Consider the following 25,278-nt stretch of genomic DNA (forward strand, 5'->3'; position numbering starts at 1 on the left):
TTACATATTTTTGAGGATTCTTGTCCAGCGGGCCGATTATTGAAATTGATCGACAAAGCTTTAGACAAAGGAGACAAAAGAGGTATGGGGAGATCCTATTGGTGAAAGCGTCTGGTTGCAATGGACAAAGGAGGTAGGTAATAGACTAACGAACAGCAACTCGCGAGAAACCCGACAGTTAGTCTATCATTTTCTCCCTTCGTCGATAGGAATCACCCATATTTCAACCGATAGGATCGCTCCATACTCCCTATGTCATCTTTGTCTATAGCTTTGTCCATCAATTTCAATAATCAGTCCGCAGATCCATTTTTGAATTCTTAATCCAAAATGTGTGCCCGGAGGTTTGGGAGATCAAGGAAGGGGAAGTAAAAACCACGACTCGGAGAGGGGGGGCTAGGGGGCTGATTTCGTCACCAGTGGTGATAGAATTGCACATGTTCACGGAGCAGACCGGAAGTGAAAAATCATAATCCCATTTATTGCCAATGCTTGGGATCGGCGGCTGGACAATTGATAAATATCCTGTGCCCGTCAAAATACCCGGACGGACGAGGTGAGATGGCTGTCCGCGGCGCCACATCGTTCTAATTATTCAACATTTTTGAATAAATAACGTTGAAAATTTTGTTGGATTAATATCGTAGATATTCAATATCGGATTAGAAAATTAGGTAACATATTTAAACATACTTTCAGGAGTAGCATTTAAAAATTTTAAAATTTAAAGGAAATCTTGATGTTACACATTTTTTTTTTAAAAAAGAAAACAACATTTTTCGGCAACATGTGAGTAATAAATATACACCTTTTTTTTAAAAAAAAAAAAAAATGTATAGCATCAAGATTTCCTTTTTATTCTTAATTAAGTAATACTTGACCTCCATTTGTATTTAGGCTTTTATGGCCACAAATTTACAACGTTTTAGACCTACCATAAAGGATTCTTTCTGATCTCGATCAGTGTCTTTTTCAAGTCTTTCAGACTCAATTTTGAAAAGTATCTGACTCGTTACGTTGTACTGAGGTACAGTCGAGTCTTTTAATTTTTGACCCCTTCCTTCTTATAAGATTTGTAAGCAGAAAAAATTGAGTCGGTAACGTTTTTAAAAAAATTAAAAAACTCGGAAAATTGGCGACGTTGCGTTGGGCATGGTTCGGGACAGCCTCCTAGTCTGGGGACACAAGGTTAAAGGGAGTCCGACCTATATCACATTGTTTTGGTGTGTCCATCGAGCATTTGGTGAAAAATGTTCGTCCGGTGAGCAGTGCTTTGGTGCGTGCATGTGAAATGGGTCTCGACTCCAAATGGGGCGGGCTCGGTTGGATATGTACGGTGACCCTCCACGTTTTGGCTAGTCTATGGAATGTGGTGAGTTTTCAACCCAGAGAAATCAACATCATCGGTGATCTGTTAAAAAGATTTTCCAGGGTGTTTTTGTAAAGACTGGCTTGCATACTTACTAATTGACTACTTTTTTCAATGCAGAACCAATATTTTAGGCTCATCTCATAAAAAGTCCTATATGCCATGAGTTTTTTTATGCAGGTACGCATTTTTATGGATGAGGCAGACATAATAGTTCCTTTCCGCAAAATCGTCACCCTCCGGCCAAAGTATCACCCATGCAACGTTTCAAAATTTCCGCGGTCATTTTATTTCTTTACGTAGAAATTATTGGTTGAATCTTTTTGAAAATTTCACTGAATTTTATCTGCAGCTCAAAGAAACTTCAGTGAAATTTTTGCACAGCTCCGTTGAGCAATTTCTCTGTAAAAAAAATAGAAAGACGGCGGAAATTTTGTAACGTCTTATGGCGCTTGTGATACTTTGGCCGGAAGGCGCCGAAATACAGTCCAAATCATCGCTCCTGTGTCGTGAAGGCGTATCTGTAAGTTTGCATGAGCCTCCAAAAGCATGAATTTATATGTAAAATAGGGCTCACGTAGAAATTGATATACGCCCTTTCACGCTAAAACAGCGATAAAATGTGACCGCCCGCGGAACGGGGACACCTAAGTCCACAAAAATTTAGGTGCTGAAATCGGAGTATAAAAGGATGTTTCGCAAAAATTTTGGGATAAGAGACGGCCAAATATAAGGAATCAAAGCGACATTATGGTGGTTTGAAGTTTGCAGTTCGAAAGAGGAGGTTTGTAATACAGATCAATTTAAAATTCTCATCCTTACGTTCCAGACACGAATCATCAGATTCAAACGTAGCGCGTTAAGACCTTGATTGCCATAAAAATTGATTAAATCAAAACTTATTCTTCAGGAAACTGTAGAGTTTTCCATTGAATGCTTAATATCCGATTAGTCCGTCCAACTCGTCGAATGGATTACATTTTGCAATAAGGAACCACTATTTCTGGCCCATTTTAGAAACAACATACATGCCACTGGTTTCCCTATGCAGATATGTGCTTTTATGAGAGAGTCAGAGATAGCAGCTCCTGCTTATTGCAAAATGTAATCCAAATACCTCATACTGAAAATGGGTCACCAAACCTTGCGTTTTTTATTTAATATTTGTTTTAAAAAATTAATATTTAATAATAATAAATAATATTTAATAATATTCAATATTATTTGTTAAATATAATTTTATTTCATTATACACATTTGCGCTGGTTACTCAACGTGTGACTCGGATAAAAGGAAGGTGGAAGAAACCAAGGGTGTCTCTACCGCGGTGGATGACGTCATAAACCGAATTTTTCAATTCGCGATACCTCGGTTATTCTTGAGCGTAGAAACTTGCTGTTTGGATAGATCTTAATATTTTTAGCTAATCGACAATAATGAAGCACTAATACGCGATTCTGAGATCAGCGCAACAGCTGATCCGTTAATTCAAAGAGGCAAAGCCGATGAGCCAATTCAAGGTCATTTTAGTAAAGGAGTAAGCTAGCAAAGCCTTTTAAATCAGATCTTCCATAACAGTAAATGAATTTTAAAGAACGGCAATTTTCCTCGTAATCGCGGATCTCTCTCAAAAGAATCTGATCCTGCACAGAAAATATAGACGGTATACGAGTCGGTGGATCAGGAAAATGTGGTGACCTTTCCCTAAAATCCAATTATACCCGACTGGTTTATCACCGTGCTGAGTCACCAAAGTTCAATGCCGTATGTCAACACCTGACACCCTGGAAAGCAAGTACTTGTCTCCATTGCAAACAGTCCGTGGTTTAATTTGATTTACTTACGCAAACAATAAAAATCCGACAGGCCGGTCCTCCTAACGTGTTCCTCTCGTTGAATGGTTTTTCGCCCAGAAAATGTGGATTAAAACTATCAAATACGAAAAAATAGGAGAAAGTTATGGCAAAACGTTCAGTATAGTTTCGAGACCGCATAAAGCGAGGAAAAATCCAATCCAGGACCAATTAAGGCATACAAAAGTGAGAGAAAGCTGAAGTTTGAAAGTTGACGATTTGTCTCATATCACTTTCTAATATAAAATCAAAATTGTGACGCGAAAGGCATACAAAACACTTCAGAGGGTTTGACTTCGAAGCAGTCAGGGGCGACACCCTCTAATATTTTAAAAAGTGAATGGGTGAAGATCCAAATATGTTTAATTTGAACTATTTTAAGCCCCGCATTTCGGAAAAAAGAGTCTCCAAAAAGGCCCTAGAGAACTCTTACGGTGCCTTCGATAAGGTCAAAACTGAACGTCAAGCGTAAGTTGTTTGGTCAGGCAAGGTGACGTTATAAATGTGCATTCCGCTGCATTTGTTCAGTATGAGATAGGTAACTCTTTGCTGGTTAGGTGTAGGATTTAAATATTAGTTTTGCGGATGTACTTGCACGTCTACTTTTCCTTTTGATTGGTAATTTACATTCTTGAAATTACATTTTAACGAATGTTCTAGGCCGATCAGGTTGGCTTGAAGTAGACATGCGTCTAGCTCTAAAAACCGGATGCTGCAACATTGATTCATTGAACTGATAATGCGGTCTGATGCTAAAACTGACTCCACTCGGGTTTAATCGGCTGTAACCTCAAAATAGAACTGGGCGGCATTTTTCATTAAACAACTTCTACTTTTGCTTCATTTTAGACTCTCCTATTCAGATACGCGCTTCTATTGATGAGTCAGAAATAGTAGCTCCTTTTTTTACAATTTTGACCGATAACCTCTACAAAACATGAATAGTGGGGACAGTAATTCGACAACATTTGGATTACATTTTGCAAAAAGGAACCACTATTTCTGGCTCATTTTAGAAACAACATACATGCCATTGGTTTCCCTGTTAGTCCAAGAGCCAGACGACTTTGAGTGACAAACTCGGGATACATGTTTTGACCCCCTAAATCCACTGTGCGTCGTAAGCGAGATTAATGTAGAAACGCAAAAGGAATGAATGGAAGACAAAGCAATTTGACATCATTTTGCAATTTGGATTTTCAATTTCTGGCTCGTATGAAAAAACACTTATAAGCATAGGGAAACTAAAGGTACGCACGTTGTTTCTAAACTAAATCAGTGATGTTAGCCCCTAATTGCAAAATGGATTACATTTTGCAAAAAGGAACCACTATCTCTGGCTCTCCTATAAAAGCACATATCTGCACATAGTCCAAGAGCCAGACGACTTTGAGTGACAAACTCGGGATACATGTTTTGACCCCCTAAATCGATAGCCTTGCATACACTGAAACGGAAAATTTTTGTCTGCCGCCCTCTAGCCTGTGCCATCACCCTCATCTAGGCCCTCAAAGTGGTCCAAAAAACACCATCTGGTGACAAACTCCTGACGCTCGGCAGACAAGTCTATTATTAAAGATCATACCCAGGGTGACTAGAAAAACTTTGTCTGCCGCCCTCTAGCCTGTGCCATCACCCTCATCTAGGCCCTCAAAGTGGTCCAAAAAACACCATCTGGTGACAAACTCCTGACGCTCGGCAGACAAGTCTATTATTAAAGATCATACCCAGGGTGACTAGAAAAACTTTGTCTGCCACCCTCTAGCCTGTGCCATCACCCTCATCTAGGCCCTCAAAGTGGTCCAAAAAACACCATCTGGTGACAAACTCCTGACGTCTAGTGCGGTTGCGGATGTACTCCTGTGTGCAGCTTGTGTAATAAAGTTTGAATGATACATCATTCTCTTCTTTTTTTCGTGTAGAATCCGATTTTCGATGTTGTCAAGTCCAAAAATGATGCTGGTGCCCCCAATTCAAGATGGCGCCCAAAATGGCCGCCCCGGGGGTCAAAATTCCAAAATTTGAGAATATTGTCGAGTTTGGTATCCATTTATATGTAATTTTGGTCGTAAAATTCATATCTGGTGTCAAAAAATCATTTCAACCCCTTAGGGACCGTCAAATCCAAGATGGCGGCCAAAATTTCAACTTTAATGATAATTACCCAAGATGCACCTTTCACTGTCGAATGACGTGTCTTCATTCATGTTAATTAGGTCAGAAAACCTAAAAGGGAGGTCTACAATGCCACTGCACCCTATGGAGGGCCAGGGTTCACCCCCTCCTACCCCCAATATGGCCGCCGCGGAGGGCATAAATAGTGACATTCTCTCAGAACGTCATAGTAGGTGTCGATTCCTATGTAATTTGAGGCGTAAATTCCAAATTTCAAGTCATAAATCGCAAATGTGAGACTTGCAATGGCTTATACCCTATATGGGGCCAGGGGAACCCCCTCAACCCCCTCTTCTTTCTAATATGGCTGCCATGGGGGGCATAAATAGTGAAATTCTCTCAGGACGTCATGTGAGGTGTCGATTCTTATGTAAGTAGAGGCTTAGATTCCGAATTCCAAGTTGAAAATCGCAAATTAGAGGTCTGGAATGCCATTTCACCCTACGCGGGGCCAGGAGCAGCCCCCTACCCTCTTCAAAACGGTCGCCGGGGGGGCATAGTTGCAGTGAAATTCTCTCAAAGCGGCATGTGAGGTGTCGATTCTCATGTAAGTTGAGGCGTAGATTCCGAATTTTAAGTCAGAAATCGTCAATATCTCAAAGTGACAAAAATACTTAAGCATGGCAATCGCTCCAGCCTTCATCTTGGAATAAAGAATGCATCTTGGGTTGGGTTCAGTTATGTCGAAAGAGCTGGAAATGAATCGGATAATTTAATGGTGATCGACATATTTCACCGGTGTTCTTTTTCAAATGTACACAGAGGATTCATATTGGTTTCTGGTTCTTCATTATTAGATAAATGGATAATAGATGGTTCTTTTTTTAATCGATTTTCTTCTAGCAGGAGCGTGCGTTTTTTTGCAGATAACGCAGGAAACTGTAGGTGTCGCTTCTACTAGGAGACGAAACCCTGCGCTACAAAAAGCACTCAATTGTCCAGTTGTTTTAATTGCAATTAAACTGAGTGCGTTCATAAACAATAACATAGGAACTCTGAATGCAGATACATACTTCGTCGGCAAAAAAATTATATTTTTGTGGGAATTTTTAAAAATGAAAAAAACAGACGCCCATCTGAGTCCTTTGCGTACATAGAAAAAGAATACGCGTGAAATTTGTCAATTACCATTGAAATCACCAATTCATTTCCAGCTCTTTCGACAAAAATGAACCCAAGCAGCATTTTTAGTCCAAAATGTAGGCCAAAGCGGTTGCCATATTTAAGTATTTTCGTCACTATGGGGTATTTACATGTTTTGACTTGTGATTCGAAATCCACGCCTCAGATTAAAAACAAATCGACACCTACTATGCCGCTTTGAGAGAATTTCACTGTTCCTATGTGGGCGAATGTTGGAATAGCGGACATTTCAGGGTGAAAAACGTCGATAAATCAAGTTCATAATTTCCCTTGGAAGTTATGTGTTTTCTTAATTCTGGACGATTTCTGGGATCTGAAAATGTATATGGTCCCAATTTCATCGGATATTTTTTTTAATAAAGTTTTTCCTGTACAAACTACAGCTATTTATGACGGTTATGAGCGTGTGAAAGTCATGAGTTTCGCAACATAAATGCTGCACAAGCCGCCATCCATGGAAACGAACATATGAGCACCAGATCTCTAATGGCATTCCAGACCACCAATTTGCAATTTCCGACTTAGAATTCGGAATCTACGCCTCAACTTACATGAGAATCGACACCTCACTTGCCGCTTTGAGAGAATTTCACTGCAACTATGTCCCCCCGGCGGCCGTTTTGAAGAGGGTAGGGGGCTGCTCCTGGCCCCGCGTAGGGTGAAATGGCATTCCAGACCTCTAATTTGCGATTTCCGACTTGGAATTCGGAATCTACGCCTCTATTTACATTAGAATCGACACCTCACATGCCGCTTTGAGAGAATTTCACTGCAACTATGCCCCCCCGGCGACCGTTTTGAAGAGGGTAGGGGGCTGCTCCTGGCCCCGCGTAGGGTGAAATGGCATTCCAGACCTCTAATTTGCGATTTTCAACTTGGAATTCGGAATCTAAGCCTCTACTTACATAAGAATCGACACCTCACATGACGTCCTGAGAGAATTTCACTATTTATGCCCCCCATGGCAGCCATATTAGAAAGAAGAGGGGGTTGAGGGGGTTCCCCTGGCCCCATATAGGGTATAAGCCATTGCAAGTCTCACATTTGCGATTTATGACTTGAAATTTGGAATTTACGCCTCAAATTACATAGGAATCGACACCTACTATGACGTTCTGAGAGAATGTCACTATTTATGCCCTCCGCGGCGGCCATATTGGGGGTAGGAGGGGGTGAACCCTGGCCCTCCATAGGGTGCAGTGGCATTGTAGACCTCCCTTTTAGGTTTTCTGACCTAATTAACATGAATGAAGACACGTCATTCGACAGTGAAAGGTGCATCTTGGGTAATTATCATTAAAGTTGAAATTTTGGCCGCCATCTTGGATTTGACGGTCCCTAAGGGGTTGAAATGATTTTTTGACACCAGATATGAATTTTACGACCAAAATTACATATAAATGGATACCAAACTCGACAATATTCTCAAATTTTGGAATTTTGACCCCCGGGGCGGCCATTTTGGGCGCCATCTTGAATTGGGGGCACCAGCATCATTTTTGGACTTGACAACATCGAAAATCGGATTCTACACGAAAAAAAGAAGAGAATGATGTATCATTCAAACTTTATTACACAAGCTGCACACAGGAGTACATCCGCAACCGCACTAGACGTCAGGAGTTTGTCACCAGATGGTGTTTTTTGGACCACTTTGAGGGCCTAGATGAGGGTGATGGCACAGGCTAGAGGGTGGCAGACAAAGTTTTTCTAGTCACCCTGGGTATGATCTTTAATAATAGACTTGTCTGCCGAGCGTCAGGAGTTTGTCACCAGATGGTGTTTTTTGGACCACTTTGAGGGCCTAGATGAGGGTGATGGCACAGGCTAGAGGGCGGCAGACAAAGTTTTTCTAGTCACCCTGGGTATGATCTTTAATAATAGACTTGTCTGCCGAGCGTCAGGAGTTTGTCACCAGATGGTGTTTTTTGGACCACTTTGAGGGCCTAGATGAGGGTGATGGCACAGGCTAGAGGGCGGCAGACAAAAATTTTCCGTTTCAGTGTATGCAAGGCTATCGATTTAGGGGGTCAAAACATGTATCCCGAGTTTGTCACTCAAAGTCGTCTGGCTCTTGGACTATGTGCAGATATGTGCTTTTATAGGAGAGCCAGAGATAGTGGTTCCTTTTTGCAAAATGTAATCCATTTTGCAATTAGGGACTAACATCACTGATTCAGTTTAGAAACAACGTGCGTACCTTTAGTTTCCCTATGCTTATAAGTGTTTTTACATACGAGCCAGAAATTGTAAATCCAAATTGCAAAATGATGTCAAATTGCTTTGTCTTCCATTCATTCCTTTTGCGTTTCTACATTAATCTCGCTTACGACGCACAGTGGATGAAGTTAATGGGGAAGGTTGGACATAATTTTTTTTTACTAAAACAGCAAAATTAGTTGTTAATTTAGTGAAGTATTAAAATTTGAGGGGTGCTAACTAATGTAATTTTTACGAGAAAACCAATGGAACCACTTTTAAAACCTCTATGTTTTGTAATAATGGAGTTACGAGCTTTTAAAGTTTTCAAATGTTGTCCGACTTATCCGATGACGCGTTCCATCGTGCGACCGAACTGATTTTCGTGCACTTTTCTGACTTTTTCAGGACTGCCAAATATTCCCGTTTCCCCTCTTCCCGCCGATGCAAGGGGACATGTTCGGGGGCTTCGGTGGCGGCGGCGGGTTTGGGGGAGGAGCAGGGGGCTTCGGAGGTGGTTTTGGAGGGGGCGGAGGGTTCGGCGGCGGGGGGAACATTCTCCCGTTCCCCCTTTTCCCGATGCCGTTTGACATGGGAGGATATGGACAACCAGGCGTCATAATCACCAACATCACCATCCCTGGAGGACCGGCGGGTCCTGGAGGTAAGAGAACATGCATGATACAATTTTATATTTAGTTCTTTTTCACGGGGAAAAAAACACGGGGTTGTTGGATGATATTGACATTTCCAATTAATTGTGGTGGTGCCCCAATTAATTATGATAGCACCCCAATTAATTATGGTAGTGCCCCAATAAATTAGGTAACTAACCCAAATGTTGCGGTACTACCCTAACTTGAGTTGCGGTACTGATGCAATTGATTAGAAATGTCCATATCATCCAACAAGTTGGGGTGGTACCACAATTTTAGGGGATAACCCCTGACACTTCTTTTACGTGTTGAGGAAGGGGGGTATATTTCAAGTGCAGATGTTTTGAACAGTAGCTCTGCGTGATTCTTTTCCATACTACCAATAATGCTAATTATACTTGCTTTCTTTCATCTTCGAGGCAATTAGTTTCATCAGCCAACGATGCGTTACTTTGCCCTTGTATGACCCATTGCAATGTAATTATCGTTTTCTAAGAGTCCTAGGGATTCTTCAGATTCCCTTCGGAATGAATAATTTTTTGGCAAAACCTATTAAACCCTTAGAACTTCCATGTATTCGAGGTTGGTTTCTTATCACGTTATGTATCCTCCGCAATTTGTGAGCTTTTGGGTCAAACTTACGTCGAAATGTCCAGATTTCCTTCATCCATGCAGTGGTGCTAAGAACTCAATTTTAAACTCCTAGTCCCTTATCACAGATCTTGTACCGAATCGCCGTTTCCCTGAAGAAAGAACGTAACTGCATTTCATTGTTTCTGAGTTTCCCCTCGCAAATTAGATTTTTACCTGCAGAATCTTACGTATGTCTACCTAAAAATTTCACTGATTTTTTTCTCTGATCTTATGCAAAACTCAGAAAATTTTCGGACAAAAATTGCAGAGGTAAATTTAGTTAGAAATTGAATTATTTAAGTCAATTTGCAAACTTGGAATGGAGTTACGCTCAACATTTTTAAAGGAATCCGCACAAACGTTTTTTGGTAAAAAATTAAATTGCCCAGTCAAATTTTGCAATAGCTGATGTGGCTTGTTCCTTTCTGTTAAACGCGGTCCAAATTGACTGAATTTTGCAATTTCGAACTATAAATTCTGGCTCTTCTGGAAAAGTACTTATGCGCATAGGGAAACTAATGGCACATATGTTGTTTTTAAACCGGGCTAGAATTTACATTTCCAAATTGCAAAATGACCCATGAAGTGGGTAAAATTGTGCGAATCACTTTTGAAGGCGTGGATTCAAGAACTGTACTTTGAGATTAAGTAAAATACTTTGGGAAAACTGCCGTGTTGAATCAATGGATCTTGATGACTAAAATTTCAGGTCTTCTTTCCAACAGTTTAAAGACAGATAATCGGACTAGTCAGCCTCAGTGGTGTAGTGGTCAAGGCAGTTCGCTGCCAACACTGAGGTCCCGGGTTCAATCCCCGGAGGTGACTGATATTTGAGGACACTCAAATATCAGTCATCGTGACTGTGGATGACTATGCCACTCCAATACCCTGACCCTTCGAGGTTACAGGGTGCGGGAGGGACATAGTCACCCAGTAAGTAATCCGTCTGCACTGTTCGACTGGGTTGTGAAAAATCGGTAATCACTCGTAGTGTGCGCGACTGCCAGCGCTACCTATCAGTGTAGATTGCAACAACACAGTCCAACTCGGTGGAGGCATGGCCGTGCTCCGAAAGTCCGTGCTCTGCAGCGTCTGCCACAGTCTTTGATAAGACCTTCCGTTGGCTATCAGACGGCCGCTGAGCCTTGCGGGAATATAGATGATACTCAATGTGTCAATAGTACGAAGATATGTTAAGGAGTACGGTCCAACTTCGGGGTGCACGACGGCAGTTGCCAGTTGCCTTGGCCCCTTGAGGGCGCCTCGCCGGCCAGCCCGGCCTTACTTACTTACTTAAAGACAGATAATCGGACTACATTTTGCAATTGGGAACTCAAATATTTGGGCTCATCCGTTATAACGCTTATGCTCATAGGGAAACTAATGGCACATACGTTGTTTTTAAACGGGGCTAGAATTTATATTTCCAAATCGCAAAATGCAGTCCAAATATGCTTCAGCGGATACAGTTTTGACTTCTTTATTTTTGATTTTCCAGGATCAGGATTTTCAATTTGGAACTATACATTCTGTCTCCTCCGGAAAAACACGTATGTGCATAGGGAAACTAATGGCGCATACGTCGTTTTTAAACCGGGCTAGAATTTATATTTCCAAACTGCAAAATGCAGTCCAAATATGCTTCAGCGGATAAAGTTTTGACTTGTTCATTTTCCTTTTTCCAGGATCAGGACCTGGATCGTCACCGCGGCCGACCGGCGGGAGTGCCCCAGGCGGCTCGACGCCTTCAGGAGGAGGGAGCTCGCGGCCACCATCGGGCCCCAGCTCATCGCCGAGACCTTCGGGACCTCCAGGAGGCGGAGGAACAGGAGGCGGTACTCATCTTCGTCTTTTACTCACTTGCATCCAAATCTCACGGAACGAGTTCGCCGCTCTACTACACGGAGGAGGGTTCGGGTTTGAAACCGAATGTGGAGGGTACAGTGGTGTTAGATTCCTGCACGGGAGATTTCTTGAGACCCAGAGCTTTTGAGTGCCAAAGTATTCCTTCGAAAAATATCCTGAGACATAGCTATCCTAAATCAGGAAAATGGATCAGTTGCGTTGGTCACGGAATCAGCGATCTTAAGGGGAAGCAGTCTATCTAGCATTCAATAATAATTAGTAAGGTGGGTCTGGATTGCGCTACGAAGCAATACAAGAAGGGAAAGTGGGGCTCAAAAGTGCTGGAAAAGTGCATTGCGTAATTTATGAATGCTCCTAGGGAGGATTTTCGTGTCATAGGGAAGTTCATCTCAATGGAGATGTTGCATGTGTGAGGAATTTGCGATTCGATATCGATTCTTATGTCAAAGTTCGCGAGAAACACGATAATAATAATAATATAATAATAATATCTTTATTTGTTTTTTTGGCTTGCACATGGCTTCTACAAATGCGTCGAATTTTTCTAAACAAGAAACAAGAATAAATATATGTATATAAAAAAAAAAAAAAAAAAAAAAAAAAAAAAAAAAACGACAATGATATCAACCTGTCCCATTTATAAAGTCGTTGATTGAATAGGGACATTGCTCAATTAGATAATGTCTGACCAGGGCATTGTGGCTTTGGGGCTCATCTTTAATTTTTTTCCTTATGTTTGGTGGTAGTTTACAGAAAAAGTCATGGCCTCGGGCCGCTGTTTTATTAATTTTTATGATTAGACTTTCTGTTCTGTTTCTGGTGTTGTGGTTGTGCACCACTCTCGATTCCTGTAGTTTCTTGTTGTTGTATAATTTCAAAGATGAGTATATGATCAATGCTGGAACAGTTAAGATTTGTAATTTTTTAAAATGTTCCTTGCAAGATTCTGTAGGCTTTAACGAGACGAGACGTAACGGACGATGGTGCCACTGGTTTTCTCTGAAATCAACTCCCAAGCTCAAAAAAGCTCTCAAGTTGAGGCTAAAATGGAGAGCATATCCCACGCTATCCTGAGAGTCCACGTCTACATCAAGACAAACTCTCCATGCAAAGATAGGGAGCAAATACATTGACAGGGCTGCCACTTTATTTGGGGACTCTAAAACTGAAAACACAGCGACCCTGCTAACAATGTATTTGCTCTCTATCTTAGCATGGAGAGTTTGTCTTGATGTAGAGGTGCACTCTCAGGATATCGTGGGATGTCCCCTCCAAATTGGCCTCAACTTGAAAGCTTCTTTTGAGCTTGGGAGTTGATTTCAGAGAAAACCAGGGACACCATCGTGATTCTCGCGAACTTTTACATAAGAATCAACAGTCAAATCGCAAATTCCTCACAAATGCAACATCTCCATTAGCCCCCCCCCCCCCGCCTTCCCCTTCATTCATGCAAATCTGTTAGTGCGATCCCAAACTTTTGCAAAACCTACTCCTTCCCTTCTTCCCCCAACTTTAAGTTTTATCCATGGGTGACTGATTAAATACCATGTCTTGGGCGAGTAACTCTTTAAGCAGAGAATGAAGAAACCTCCTGATCAGTTTTCTAGCACCACAAATGGAATTATGGGTACAAAAGGACTTTGGACTCTTTATAATATCACGATGTAAATGTCGTGTTAAAAACCAATGCAAGAAGCATTTTGTTTCAGACAAAATGAATTGATTCAATCGAGGAAAAATTATGGGGCTTCAATAGAGTGAAAATGACCAAAGATTATGTCCAAAGTGTTTTTGTTTATGCATGCTTTTGCTAAATTTGCTGTTTCTCCTTATGATTATGCCCTGCTTTTAAACTTGCGGTCTATGGTTGGTTAGTGGTAAGGTGTAGGAGAATCTTAGTCAGATTTTGACACTATCAGTTTTTTTTCGGCCGATTGTGGAAAGACTGCGCTGTAGGTTTCTTTAAATTTAGGTTTTGGAACGCATTTTTTTTATACGTACATTTTCCGCAGTTCAAAGAAATTACATTACTCTGCGAAGTTTCCACTTAAAAGTTGTAAATAGGTTTAAAAAACTGCTTAAAATGTTTTTTGAGCATGTTTTTCTGCTCATTATTTAGGCGCTGCTTGAAAGACATCACAGGCTGCTTCTCAATTATTTCCCCCAAAATCTTGCAAGTACAGATATATGCCACAGTAGTGTTAGTTTCAGTATAATCTTAAATTTGACACGAGTTTCACTTATAATCGCACATATTGCCTCGCCTTGCTGTAAATGAGCAGAACTCTACTCTTGGCTTAAAAATTCAATAAAACGGCAAAAAGCACCGCTTGTAGAAAATAAAAATTCCGCGATTTCTTTGCGATTCTGCGGAACATCAGTACTTTAAATTATGAAATTGTACCAAAAAAGTGGCCTTGATGGTATCAAAACCTTGATTTGGGCAAGTCCTACGTTTCAATAAGTTTAATATTGACATTTCACAGCAAATTTTTAAGAAGTCGCAGAAAATCTTACAACTACATTTCTCTCATACTGACTAATATTAAGGGAACACGTTTGTAGTTTGGTGGAGGTTATAATCACCAAAATTCATAAAATTACTGAGCTACGCATACAAAAAGTACTAAATTTTCTACAGTTCCAATTTTCTTCCAAACGGAACTATATGCATTAAGACATGAGCCCTCAGAACCATAAGAATATATGCATAACAGGGCTCACGTCATAGTGCACATAGTTCCGTTTGGTAAGAATACGTCCAATTGAGTTTTTTTTTGCTAAATTATAAGCCCCATCCTAATGGAAAATTGTATTTTTTCACGCTTTTAGTAATTCTCAATTTAAAATGATATATTTTGATCTGAAAATTAAAGGTTCGTGGTGCGTTTCTTCATAAAGGCTTAACCAGGGAGAATTTGAAATTTAAATGTTAGTAAATATGTGAATCACAGAAGATTTTTTTATTACAAACTCGTCACTTAAAATAAGTAAAATTGGGAACAATTGAGTTCAGAGAAATTGAATACGTCAGCTGAATACCTGTGTGCATTTTTATAGGCAGAAGTTAATTATTAACTTTGACGAAAGTTCCATACCGCTGGCTGTCAAATGACTGGTTGGCAGGGTTAATAAAAGTGAGGCATTAATCTGGAGAAGAAACAATTAGCAAAATCAAAGCAATAAATTGAAGTCTCCTCTTTTTTTTTGACAAGTGGGATGTTTACATATTGAGCCAGAAATGATGATATGCATAGATAACAAAAAATAAATAAATAAACAAATCCAGAATGTAGCGTACGTATTTTTACACAGCATTCATAATGTATTGTGCCCTTGATTTATTTGTGGTGACGAAGCAAATGAGCAGTTGCTCAAGACCTCTCATAGGTGAGGACTCTTTTGAATTTCACCGAATGGATTTCTTCCAAAGTATGCATTTGCAAAATACAAAACAACTGAAAGATTTTTAATTGTCATATTAATTTTCATTGGCCCCACATTGAAATCAATTTTGCCCAAGGAGAAGGAGAGAGAGTGGCTCTAAGTATGGAAAATGAATTGTAAAGTTTAGATTTTATAAATGAGTCTGGAGTCAAAAATCCCATAGTTTTACTCTGTACACTTGGACGCAACCAAGATCCATTATACTAGACCCAAGACATTAAAAAAACAGGGAAATTCATTGCAGTTTCCATAGCTAACACAAGTGCAAACGTTTTAATTTTTGACTAAGGCTCCTGCCGCGTGAAACTCGAGAAAAATAGATTTTTATGAAGGAAAATTGGACTTATTTCTACTAAACAGAACTATGTGCAGGCGGCAAAGATGGAGTGTGCGCGTTAGTCGAGGGTCGTAAGAATGAATGGGGATGATATAGCGCCAGTGACGTAGCCGCCGCTCCAGTGGCCATTCGTCGTCTTTAACTCATGAGTCCTGTGCACAACGCTCTGGACACATGCCCACGGCTCATGAGTCTTGCATTCAGTTGGCACACATTTCCGTTTGCTGAATTAAAAAAGCGGGATTTTACATTCTGTCAAACGGAACTATGTGCACACTACATGAGCCGTGGGCATGTGTCAAGAGCGTTGTGCACAGGATTCATGAGTTAAAGACGACGAATGGCTACTGGTGCGGCGGCTACATCACTGGCACTTTATCATTCCCATTAATTCTTACGACCCTCGACTAAGGAGCACACCCCATCTTTGCCGCCTGCACATAGTTCTGTTTGGTAGAAATACGTCCAATTTGGCAACATTCGAGCGTTCATGAGGAATTTTTCCTCAGCAAAGTGGAGGGGCTGGTTTTGGATCTCCGGTTGTCTCCAAGAAATCTCCACTTGGTTTCAAACCAAAATTCTCATTGTTGTAGAATTAGACCGGACTCGTTCTTTTGTTTTCTAGGATCAGGTCAACCAGGACGGCCAGGAGGTCCGGGGGCGGGCGGGCCTCCCGGAGGAGCAGGCGGCCCCGGGGGAGGTGGTTCCTCCGGAGGTCCTGGAGCTCCGGGCGGGGCGCGACCCCCTGGAGCAGGGGGGCCTGGGGGTCCAGGAGGAGGCAGCTCGCCCCGGCCTCCATCAGCCCCGGGTGGGGCCGGCGGAGGATCTTCCCCAAGACCTGGTGGTGCACCAGGAGGAGCCGGCGGACCCGGAGGTGGTGGACCAGGCGGTCCAGGAGGGAGACCCGGTAGTGCACCAGGAGGAGCAGGGGGGCCTGGAGGTGGTGGACCAGGTGGCCCAGGTGGGGGTTCGTCCCCAAGACCTGGTGGTGCACCCGGAGGAGGTGGACCAGGTGGCCCAGGTGGGGGATCGTCCCCAAGACCCGGTGGCGCTCCGGGTGGAAGTGCGCCAGGGGGTATTCTAATTTTAAATACTTTTATTTCACGCATGCGTCAGCAGACAGAGTCAAAATATTGGCAGAGAATATAGGATCATACTCATGTCGATCCTTTGAATAGCTCTTATCACATGGGAGCTTTAGGAGGCGTTCATACATAGCATCATACAAGGAAAAATATCTACGAAACTGAAAACATTATTCAACAGATTAAATTCGGAGATAGATACCATTACAAAAAATTACCATGATAACTACATAATGCTAAAAAAATATGGCGGTTTTTCCAAATACTAAAGTATGTACCTACATACCTACCTCGAAGTTTGTAAAAATCATGCGTTCTTTATTTTTTTCTATTTTAAGGATCGGTGTACTTTCTTGGTAAAGTCTATGTCCAAAGTTATACCGATGAAATTTACTTGAAGCTCATAAGTGATTGGATTTTTTATGTTGCTATGTTGAAGGTCGTCCCTTTAACCACTCTTAGTTACAATGTACGCCGTATCTGGCCCCTTCATGGAGATAAGCTATTTAGCCTGCAGTAAATTTGCAGAGCGATTGGTTTTCACCTTTTAAAAAAAATTAAATAAATGGACGGAAAAAATATGAGACAGACTAGAAACATATGAAGTACCATTAAAGTTGAAGTGTCGATGACATAAACGTTTTCCTCGCTTGTGCTAAAGATAATATACCGCACATATTAATTGCTGCCAGGGTACATCCTTTTCCACTCCGGCTCACAATTTTATCTGATTCTGCATTTAGGAATTACAGTATCCACCTGAGCAGATGAAGATGCTTAACTTATCCGGAGCAGGGTTAAAGATACAATTTTTACCGACAACATCTCATTCAGATTTTTATGATAGATAGTTACAATTTTACCGACCAATTTGGGTACTTTAAAAAAATTCTTGGAGGAGAGTAATGAAATTTGATGGTCTCAAGATTCGGAATATCGATGAGAGAGCGCTCGTTATTAATAATTTAACTGCACCCATGAAGGTAGGTAAAATTGCATGCATCACTTTTGAAGGCGCGGATTCAAGAACTGTACTTTGGAGACTAAGTGAGATATTTTTGCAAATCTGCCGTGCTGAAAATTAGTGGATCTTGATGGCTGAAATGTCAGGTCTTCTTTCCAACAGTTTAGAGACAGAAAATCGGACTACATTTTGCAGTTGGGAACTAAAATATCTGCCTTATCCGTGAAAGTGCTTATGTGCATATGGGATTTAATGGTACATACGTGTTTCTAAACTGAGCCAGAATTTGAGATTCCTGATTGCAAAATGTAGTCCAATTCGTTTATATATGAATTTCTGCCGGCAAGTCGAATTCTCTCAAAGTTTGTACATAGAAAACAAATCATCGATTTATTCCTCTGGTGTGCGATGAATATGTAAACAACCGAAATAAATAGGGTAGTCGACACAACCAGCGCTGGTTGTGTCGACTACCTATTTTTTCCTGAAGTTGAACTCTGAGGTGGGTCATAACACCGAGTTTGAATAACTGGAAGTCTGAAGTAGGTACTTACAACACTGGGATGACACGTTATTCTTTGATTACAGGAGGGGCGAGACCAACTGGCGCTGGTGGACCTGGTGGTCCTGGGGGTGCAGGGGGTGCAGGTGGACCTGGAGGAGCAGGTGGAGGTGCTGGTGGACCTGGAGGTTCTGGAGGTGCCGGTGGACCTGGAGGTCCGGGCGGTGGTGGAACTGGTGGCGGAGGTTCATCGCCAAGACCGATGCCAGGGTCGAGTCCCCGACCCCCAAGCGGACCTGGCACATCCCCTCGACCTTCTGGACCTCCTGGACAACAACCAACAAGACCTCCCTCCACCGCCACCGTATACTACATCTATCCTCAATGGTAAGTCACTCTGCATCTCTGATTGGTGAGATCCAATCGGAGAAGTTGTTAAAGGTATGGAATACATATATTAGGCAGGGTTAGAAATTCAACAGCACAAAACATTTTTCCTCATCAATTTTATCTATAACACTGTGGAGACATCAAAAGGTTCCAAATTCAACTCACAAAAAAGTAATTAGCGCTATGCATGCTTGATGCTTCAAACTACTCACCAAAATCTCATTTGAGTCATATGCATCAAGCACCATGGTATTTTCAGTGTTTCTTGAAATGCAATGATTTTCTCAGAATGTTCTGTTACTCTGAAATAATTGAAAGGTTCTGTGCATCAGAAGAAGGAGATGAAAAGCTATGTTGATTTTTTTGCTTTCGGCTGCGAGAAGTTTTAGTTGATTAACTGTCACGTAAATTTGAAACTCCAATACATCTGCCTGAGCAGCACACTGTCCCCCATAGTATTGTATGTACTTTTTACTCCTTGGAGCTCAAAATTTTTTCTTTGACTGAAAGTTTTGAACTTTTTGGGCCTTGCTTTTCGCACAAAATAGTGTGGACCCAGCAATATTTTACCACCTTATAACATACGGCTCGGACTACATTTTTTAGTGTTTTTTCATATAAATTTAAAAGGCTGATCTCTCTGTTTTCAATAATTTTAGCTAGATATTTTTAATTTTAGATAGATTTTTAGTTGTTAAATTTATAAGAGTAACAATTTTTGTTTTTGAACTTTTTCCTAGGTGTAACGTGTGGTGCCGTCTGTACTATAAACCAAAACCGGTGTACTACACTCCATCCTGTCTACTTTATGGTTGGATGGGCTATGGTGGCGGTTTTGGCTGGTAGAAGTTCCTTTGTGGGTATCGTTAGCATCGGTTGAAAAGTTGGGCTCCAACGCTTTACATTATTATACTTAAATTCCTTACTTTCTAATCCCTCTGTTGCTAGAAACTAGTTGTTAAATGGTAAAACTCTCTGATTTTCATTCTGTTTGATAAAACATAGAATCAAAGGCATTTTGAAAAAATAGATAGACAGCCAGAATACCAAAAATAGTAGTTATTCATATCGCAAATTCTCGTACATTAACTAATCATGCTCTGAAGAGCTGCACGCTGTAAAATCTGAACTAGCTGGCTTTGTAGGTGTTTAATACATACCTACTATTTACTTTCGTTTTGTTATGCAAAAGAAGTGGAGTTTCCAACCTGAACACCTGCCCGTAAGATGCTCATGACAAAATGACGACGCATTTAGTGCCATATATTTCAGTCGGATCTCATGAGGGCCAAAACATTTTACTGAAAAAGCATTCCAACTTGCATTTAAATGGCGTTTGAACTTTTGAATGGTTCTCATTCTCAGGAAGGTATTTTAAATTATTCCATCACCTGCAGTTTTAAATTTTAGAATGAACATATCTGATAATTTACCGTAAATGGAATGCATATAAAAAGTTCAAATTTAGTATCGTTTATAGATGTAAGCTAGACTGTCCCTCGCATCAAAAAACAAAAAAATCAACGGTCAATTAATCCGTAATAGCATCGGAACCAACAGGATGTACTACCTTAATTAGTTTAGTCTTGATTGTTTCTCCTTGTTCACTCTTTAGGCTTTTTTTGGATAGGTTTTTTATTAATTTTTTGTAAAATGTTGCCCAATATTTATTTCGAACATTTGTTTTATTTTTAAGTAATTTATTTTCAATGAATTGTTGTTCATTATACTGTTCATTACTATTTATTATGGATTAAATTAATTTATTGATACTGCAATAATTGCATAAAGTCATTTACTCTTGTTTGCTACGAGTTCCGCTGAGTGTGACTAGTTTCCCATAGCCTCATATTCAAATAAAAACGAAGGTAGTGGTCTTAGGTAGTGGTACTGTATTCTTATATTTGATTCTAAGAAAATCTTGAGGAGTCAGACCTGAATGGGGCGGCAGTATTAACCTACATATATTCGCTATGCCTACCTGCAGACCGGCCCGAAACTTATTTTTCCACAATAATAATAGTAAGACTGTGGCAAGTACGACGCGCTTACTGCAAAGTTCTTTTGCCACAATTTTTGTATTGAAATAGTTAGCTTGAGGCAAGAATTAATGATAATTTGCACATTCATGTACATTTTCTGTGGCAAACCAAAAATTACCTCCTCAGCTTTACAGCTTAAATGAATGCAGCAAAGTACGCTTTCAACCTTAAAAATAAGGTACTGTTCTTACGATGTTCATGTAAAAGAACTGGACCTAGCATCTTGTGCATGTATTTTCAGCAATAAGTATTTACTAATCCTCACTCTTCTCTGAAATTTGAAGGGAGCCACGTTTCAAACTCTAATTGAAAATGAATGCGTATAAGAGTTGTCACCTCATAATAGTTTGTTTCACTTTATCATTAATTCTTTTGAGTGGTCTAGTAAAATTAAGATTTTGTGCAAATCCATGTAAAAGAGACAAAGGAGACTTTATCGGAAAAGTTTGAAAACAGGAAACATAGTTTTAAGAGCCCTGCAGTAGGAGCCCAAACAGTCCTCCCAGTCATATTGTCCGGAATTTTGCTTCAAAGTTTAAAAAGGTTAATATTTTATTCTTCTTTTTCTTTTTTGAATTTTGCAACAAGTTCCAATTGCTTGTCAAGCTAGTATCTAGCGATCTTCTGTAAGGTTACAAGAACGCGAGAAGTTTCCCCACTGTTCGTCAGATTCTAGAAATCTTGCAAAAACCTTACTTTCGCTTGTCGTCATGAGTGTGTAAAGAAATTCACGCACAAAAAAGGCTTTAAAAATATATTTATTTCTATTCTCTATTAATATTCAACAGAATTTATATTAAGCATTACATTAACGTATGAAAATCACTGAGATGGGTCTTTATATGTACAAATACTTTAAATGACTAATTCTTCTGGGTACGAATTCCAATGGAAGAGGAGTGGGTCAGATTTTCAGTTTGGTCCCGAACTAAATCCATTTTGTAGAAATTCGAAAAGGAATCAAATTTAATTGAACTTCTACAAATGCATTGCTGCGAAATTCCTCCAAATATGACACCGAACACTTTGAATGATACAGGAAAGAGTTCGAAAATTGTAATGCAAATGGGTCAGTGTGACTTCCAGAGAGAAACGGCTTCCACGCTTGAATCTATTAACAATAATTCACTGATAAATCTGACATAATGGACCGCTTATTGAGTGTACATTTTTGTGTTTAGTTATTAGAATAATTGACTTCATTCAATGACCTTAACTGCATAGGGTTACTGCATTGATACTCGGTTCTTCTTCTCTTGATCATTAACTTACAAGTATAAAAACGTTTCACAGCATTTGAAAGTAATTCATCTTGCAAGTGTAAGACTATTTACCTAAAATGCTGTAATTGCTAAAAAATAACCCAATCGCACAGTCAATTATGTGATGGCTAATCCATAATATGAAACATTCTTTCCCATTTACATTTATATACCTACTATTAATAACATTTCAGTACGTCCAAATGGAATCAATTAAGAAAGTCTGTTCATTGGAAAGTAGACTTGAAAGCTTGGAAATATACCTCACAAAACTGGGCAAATACGCTTAGATTCAGTAAATGGCACAGTAATTGAACAATCAAAATACCTGCCCCTGATCGGTCCAACATGGATAAATATATTACCAACAAATAACATGAAAAAAACTGTCAAGAGATGAAAAAAAATACGTAAAAAATACTGTGGAATCAAGAACAACACAGTCTAAAAGATGAAAATATGCTCAATATCAACGGTGGAACTTTATTTTTTATGACTTAAACAAATTTTGTTATTTGGTATTGTACCTTTCAAAGCCTTATACACCATTCTACTATAGAAAAACCATATCGTTTCCTTCAAAACATCATGCTTGATTTACTTTTACCTGTAGGAAATTATCTACAAATTTGGTACAAAATAATACTGTGAAATTGTTTGTAATGGTAGTGTAAAAAAGGGAAAACAGAAATCGACAACGTGATCAGGTGAAAGGAGTTTGACAGCCTTGACTTAGATGTCCTTCATTACAAACTGCATGACTCTCTTTTCCAGTCATACAAATTCACGACCGTTATATGCACTCATTATTTTAAATGCTTCAAAAATCCATTATTTTTACGTATTCATAATGAAATCAGATGTACATGATTGAAAGTGATGATGGCTGTAATACTTTTGGAGCTATTACAAGCTGTACAAGTATTTTTGGAGCTTAACGATAAACATGTAAGATCGTCTAGTAAGAAAAAGAAAGACAGAGTTAGGAATAGTCAATGAGTGGAAGATCTCAGAAATAAATATAAATAAATAAATAATTGGAATAATTTATTAAATGAAAGAAGATGAATCAGTGGTGGGTTGATGAGTAGAACCTGCGAAGAGAATGAGGCAATAATTATTTACAACAGTTTATGAATTATGAATAATATCTATCAGAATTTCAGCATGACGTAAAAATGCTATGCTATCAATGAATATAGAATGGAAAATATTTCTTGGTCAAAAAAAGGCATTAAAATTTATGTCATCTCCACTATCTTGGTCGAACGGAGATTTTATTTTCAGATATGATTACGAATTTTCAAGTAGCACATGTCTAATGCTAAGTATGCATCTTACGACTACGGGATAACATAACAAAAAATAAAATGCAATATAGTCAGATAGAAGAAAGTCAAAGAAAACGCGGTCGAGTTTTAGTAAAACCTAAACTTTTTATATATGTACAATCTCGTAAAATTTGCACTTAAACACTAAAATATCACAATTCGTATCAGCTCCTTCGAGAGTAAATACAATTATTTGAAAAAATAAATAGGGGGCCTACCATGGAAGGACCGCATTTCAGATTCCATTTTAAAAAAAAAATTAGTCTTATACCTATATATTAACAAAAAGAAAAATAAGCGTGGCATAGCCAAAAATCATGATGCTTTTACGCTAAATTGGCACAGCCTCATTAGTTCCTTAAATATTCACCGGAGACCAACTCATGCTCTAGGCATAATTTCATTTCCAGGAGATTCCAGAAGTGTTTCCATTTATTAATTGACCGCTGATTCATATTTTACACCCTTCAAGATGAAGAAGTGGGCTACATTAGCTGATCGCATAAACAGCCTCTACTAAAGTTACTATTTGCGATATTTTCAGACAGTTTGAAAATTATGCCCAGCCAAGTTGCAATCTACCACAGCCAAAAAATGTTAAGTGATCTTTAAACAGAATTGAAGTTAAAATACTGAAAAAAGCTAAAAACGTGCGTGCCATTGCTTATTTTGTGAAGACTATTTTGGCACGAACGAACGCTACAGTATTTTTTTTTCTCATTATTCTTTTCCAAAAAAAAACTAAAAATCATTTTCAAAAACCGAGTTAATTCGAATGCATATAGGAACATAAAAAGATATATGCCGTTTTTTTTAATCTACGAGTATCTAATACGATAGAAAGTGCTTATCTCGTTTACTTATACTTATGAGCAGATTTTTGCTGTAAACGGCTCTAGAAACTTTCGTTTAAGATAAAAGACAGTTCAATCACTAAGGTGGAAATTAGATTTCTGCAATTTCAAATACTCAAGTCCCAGCTAGCTGAAACCACATTCTGGTGATTTTATTATTGATCGTCCGATTAAAATAACTTGGGTCGAAATCTACTAAAACTTCATCAATGGCTTGCTTGAAGACCCTGATCAACAAGTAACATTTAAAATTTTGTCGATCAAGATCATTCGACAAAGAAGTTTCAGAGATCAAGAAACGCGGTAGTGATTACCCTTAAAGTACGCATTTACGTTTTTGTACCTCCATTGGGTACTTTACGCAAGGTCGTCAATTTTTAGAGTCCCTAACTGAGTAACATGGTAAAATCAAAATATATTTACGGGATCGGCTTATGAGATAATAAAATAACATTGCAGTGTTCCATGGAAACCATCAGGTATACATTAGTCAAAGGAAACAAAACTTCCAGTTGATTCAAGGATTGCATCCAAATCCTGGGTTGTTTCTTGTCGAGATGATTTCACCTTTATGCACTAAATCTGAGTATCCGTTTTGATCCCTTAGAATCTTGCCTGGACAACGGCTGACTTTTCGGGCTCCTTCTCTTGAGATTTTTGGATGGATTTAATCGAGTTACATTCATCCAGCTCTGTGAAATAGAATAATGAAAATTAAGTATAAATTGCACTTTGATCAAATTTATTCACTCGTCACCTTCAGGCCAAAGTATCACACGCGTCATGAGAAGTTTCAAAATTTCCGACGCCATTTTACTTTTTTAAAGAGAAATTTTTGGATGAATCTGTTTGAAAATTTCACTGAATTTTATCGGCAGCACAAAGAAAATTCAGCAAAATTTTCGGATAGCTTCGTTGAACAATTATTTTTCTGTAAAAAAATAAAATAACGGTGGGAACTTTGAAACGTCGCATGGTGCTTGTGATACTTTGGCCGGTGGGTGACGACTTTCTCCGGGGGTGCAGTGACAGACCACGGTTTAATATACAGGGTGTTCCAAGAGTCCCACTCCCCCCTTAACTCGGTCAAAACTCGGGCCCCCTGAGGGAAGGGCAAAAATTTTGATCCCCCCGGAAGATGGTCCTCTTTAAGATAGAAACATTCCCAAA

General features: G+C 39.5%; 2 protein-coding genes across 2 annotated transcripts in view; one reads left to right on the forward strand and one right to left on the reverse strand.

Moving 5' to 3' along the window:
• Positions 1-1,111: 1,111 nt before the first annotated feature.
• LOC109036151 (uncharacterized) lies at positions 1,112-22,551 on the forward strand. Its single transcript, XM_019050125.2, has 6 exons — positions 1,112-1,372; positions 9,148-9,403; positions 11,714-11,863; positions 16,304-16,753; positions 18,316-18,616; positions 19,360-22,551. The coding sequence occupies exons 1-6, from the start codon at positions 1,292-1,294 to the stop codon at positions 19,463-19,465; spliced, it is 1,344 nt and encodes a 447-aa protein (XP_018905670.2). The 5' UTR covers positions 1,112-1,291; the 3' UTR covers positions 19,466-22,551.
• The window catches only part of LOC109036168 (sodium-independent sulfate anion transporter), a 42,372-nt gene continuing 38,495 nt past the window's right edge, over positions 21,402-25,278 (reverse strand). Inside the window, exon 12 of the mRNA XM_019050143.2 lies at positions 21,402-24,800. Within this exon, the coding sequence (XP_018905688.2) occupies positions 24,712-24,800 (89 nt within the window). The 3' untranslated portion in view covers positions 21,402-24,711. The remainder of the gene's footprint in view (positions 24,801-25,278) is intronic.

The sequence above is a fragment of the Bemisia tabaci genome, chromosome 2 (genome assembly GCF_918797505.1).
Source record: "Bemisia tabaci chromosome 2, PGI_BMITA_v3".
NCBI lineage: Eukaryota > Metazoa > Arthropoda > Insecta > Hemiptera > Aleyrodidae > Bemisia > Bemisia tabaci.

Excerpts from the sequence above, each read along its gene's own strand:
- LOC109036151 (XM_019050125.2), top strand. The coding sequence starts at position 1,292 with ATGGGTCTCGACTCCAAATGGGGCGGGCTCGGTTGGATATGTACGGTG. Across the intron at positions 11,864-16,303 it reads AGGCGGAGGAACAGGAGGCG|GATCAGGTCAACCAGGACGG; the intron begins GTACTCATCTTC and ends TTTGTTTTCTAG. Across the intron at positions 16,754-18,315 it reads GGGTGGAAGTGCGCCAGGGG|GAGGGGCGAGACCAACTGGC; the intron begins GTATTCTAATTT and ends CTTTGATTACAG.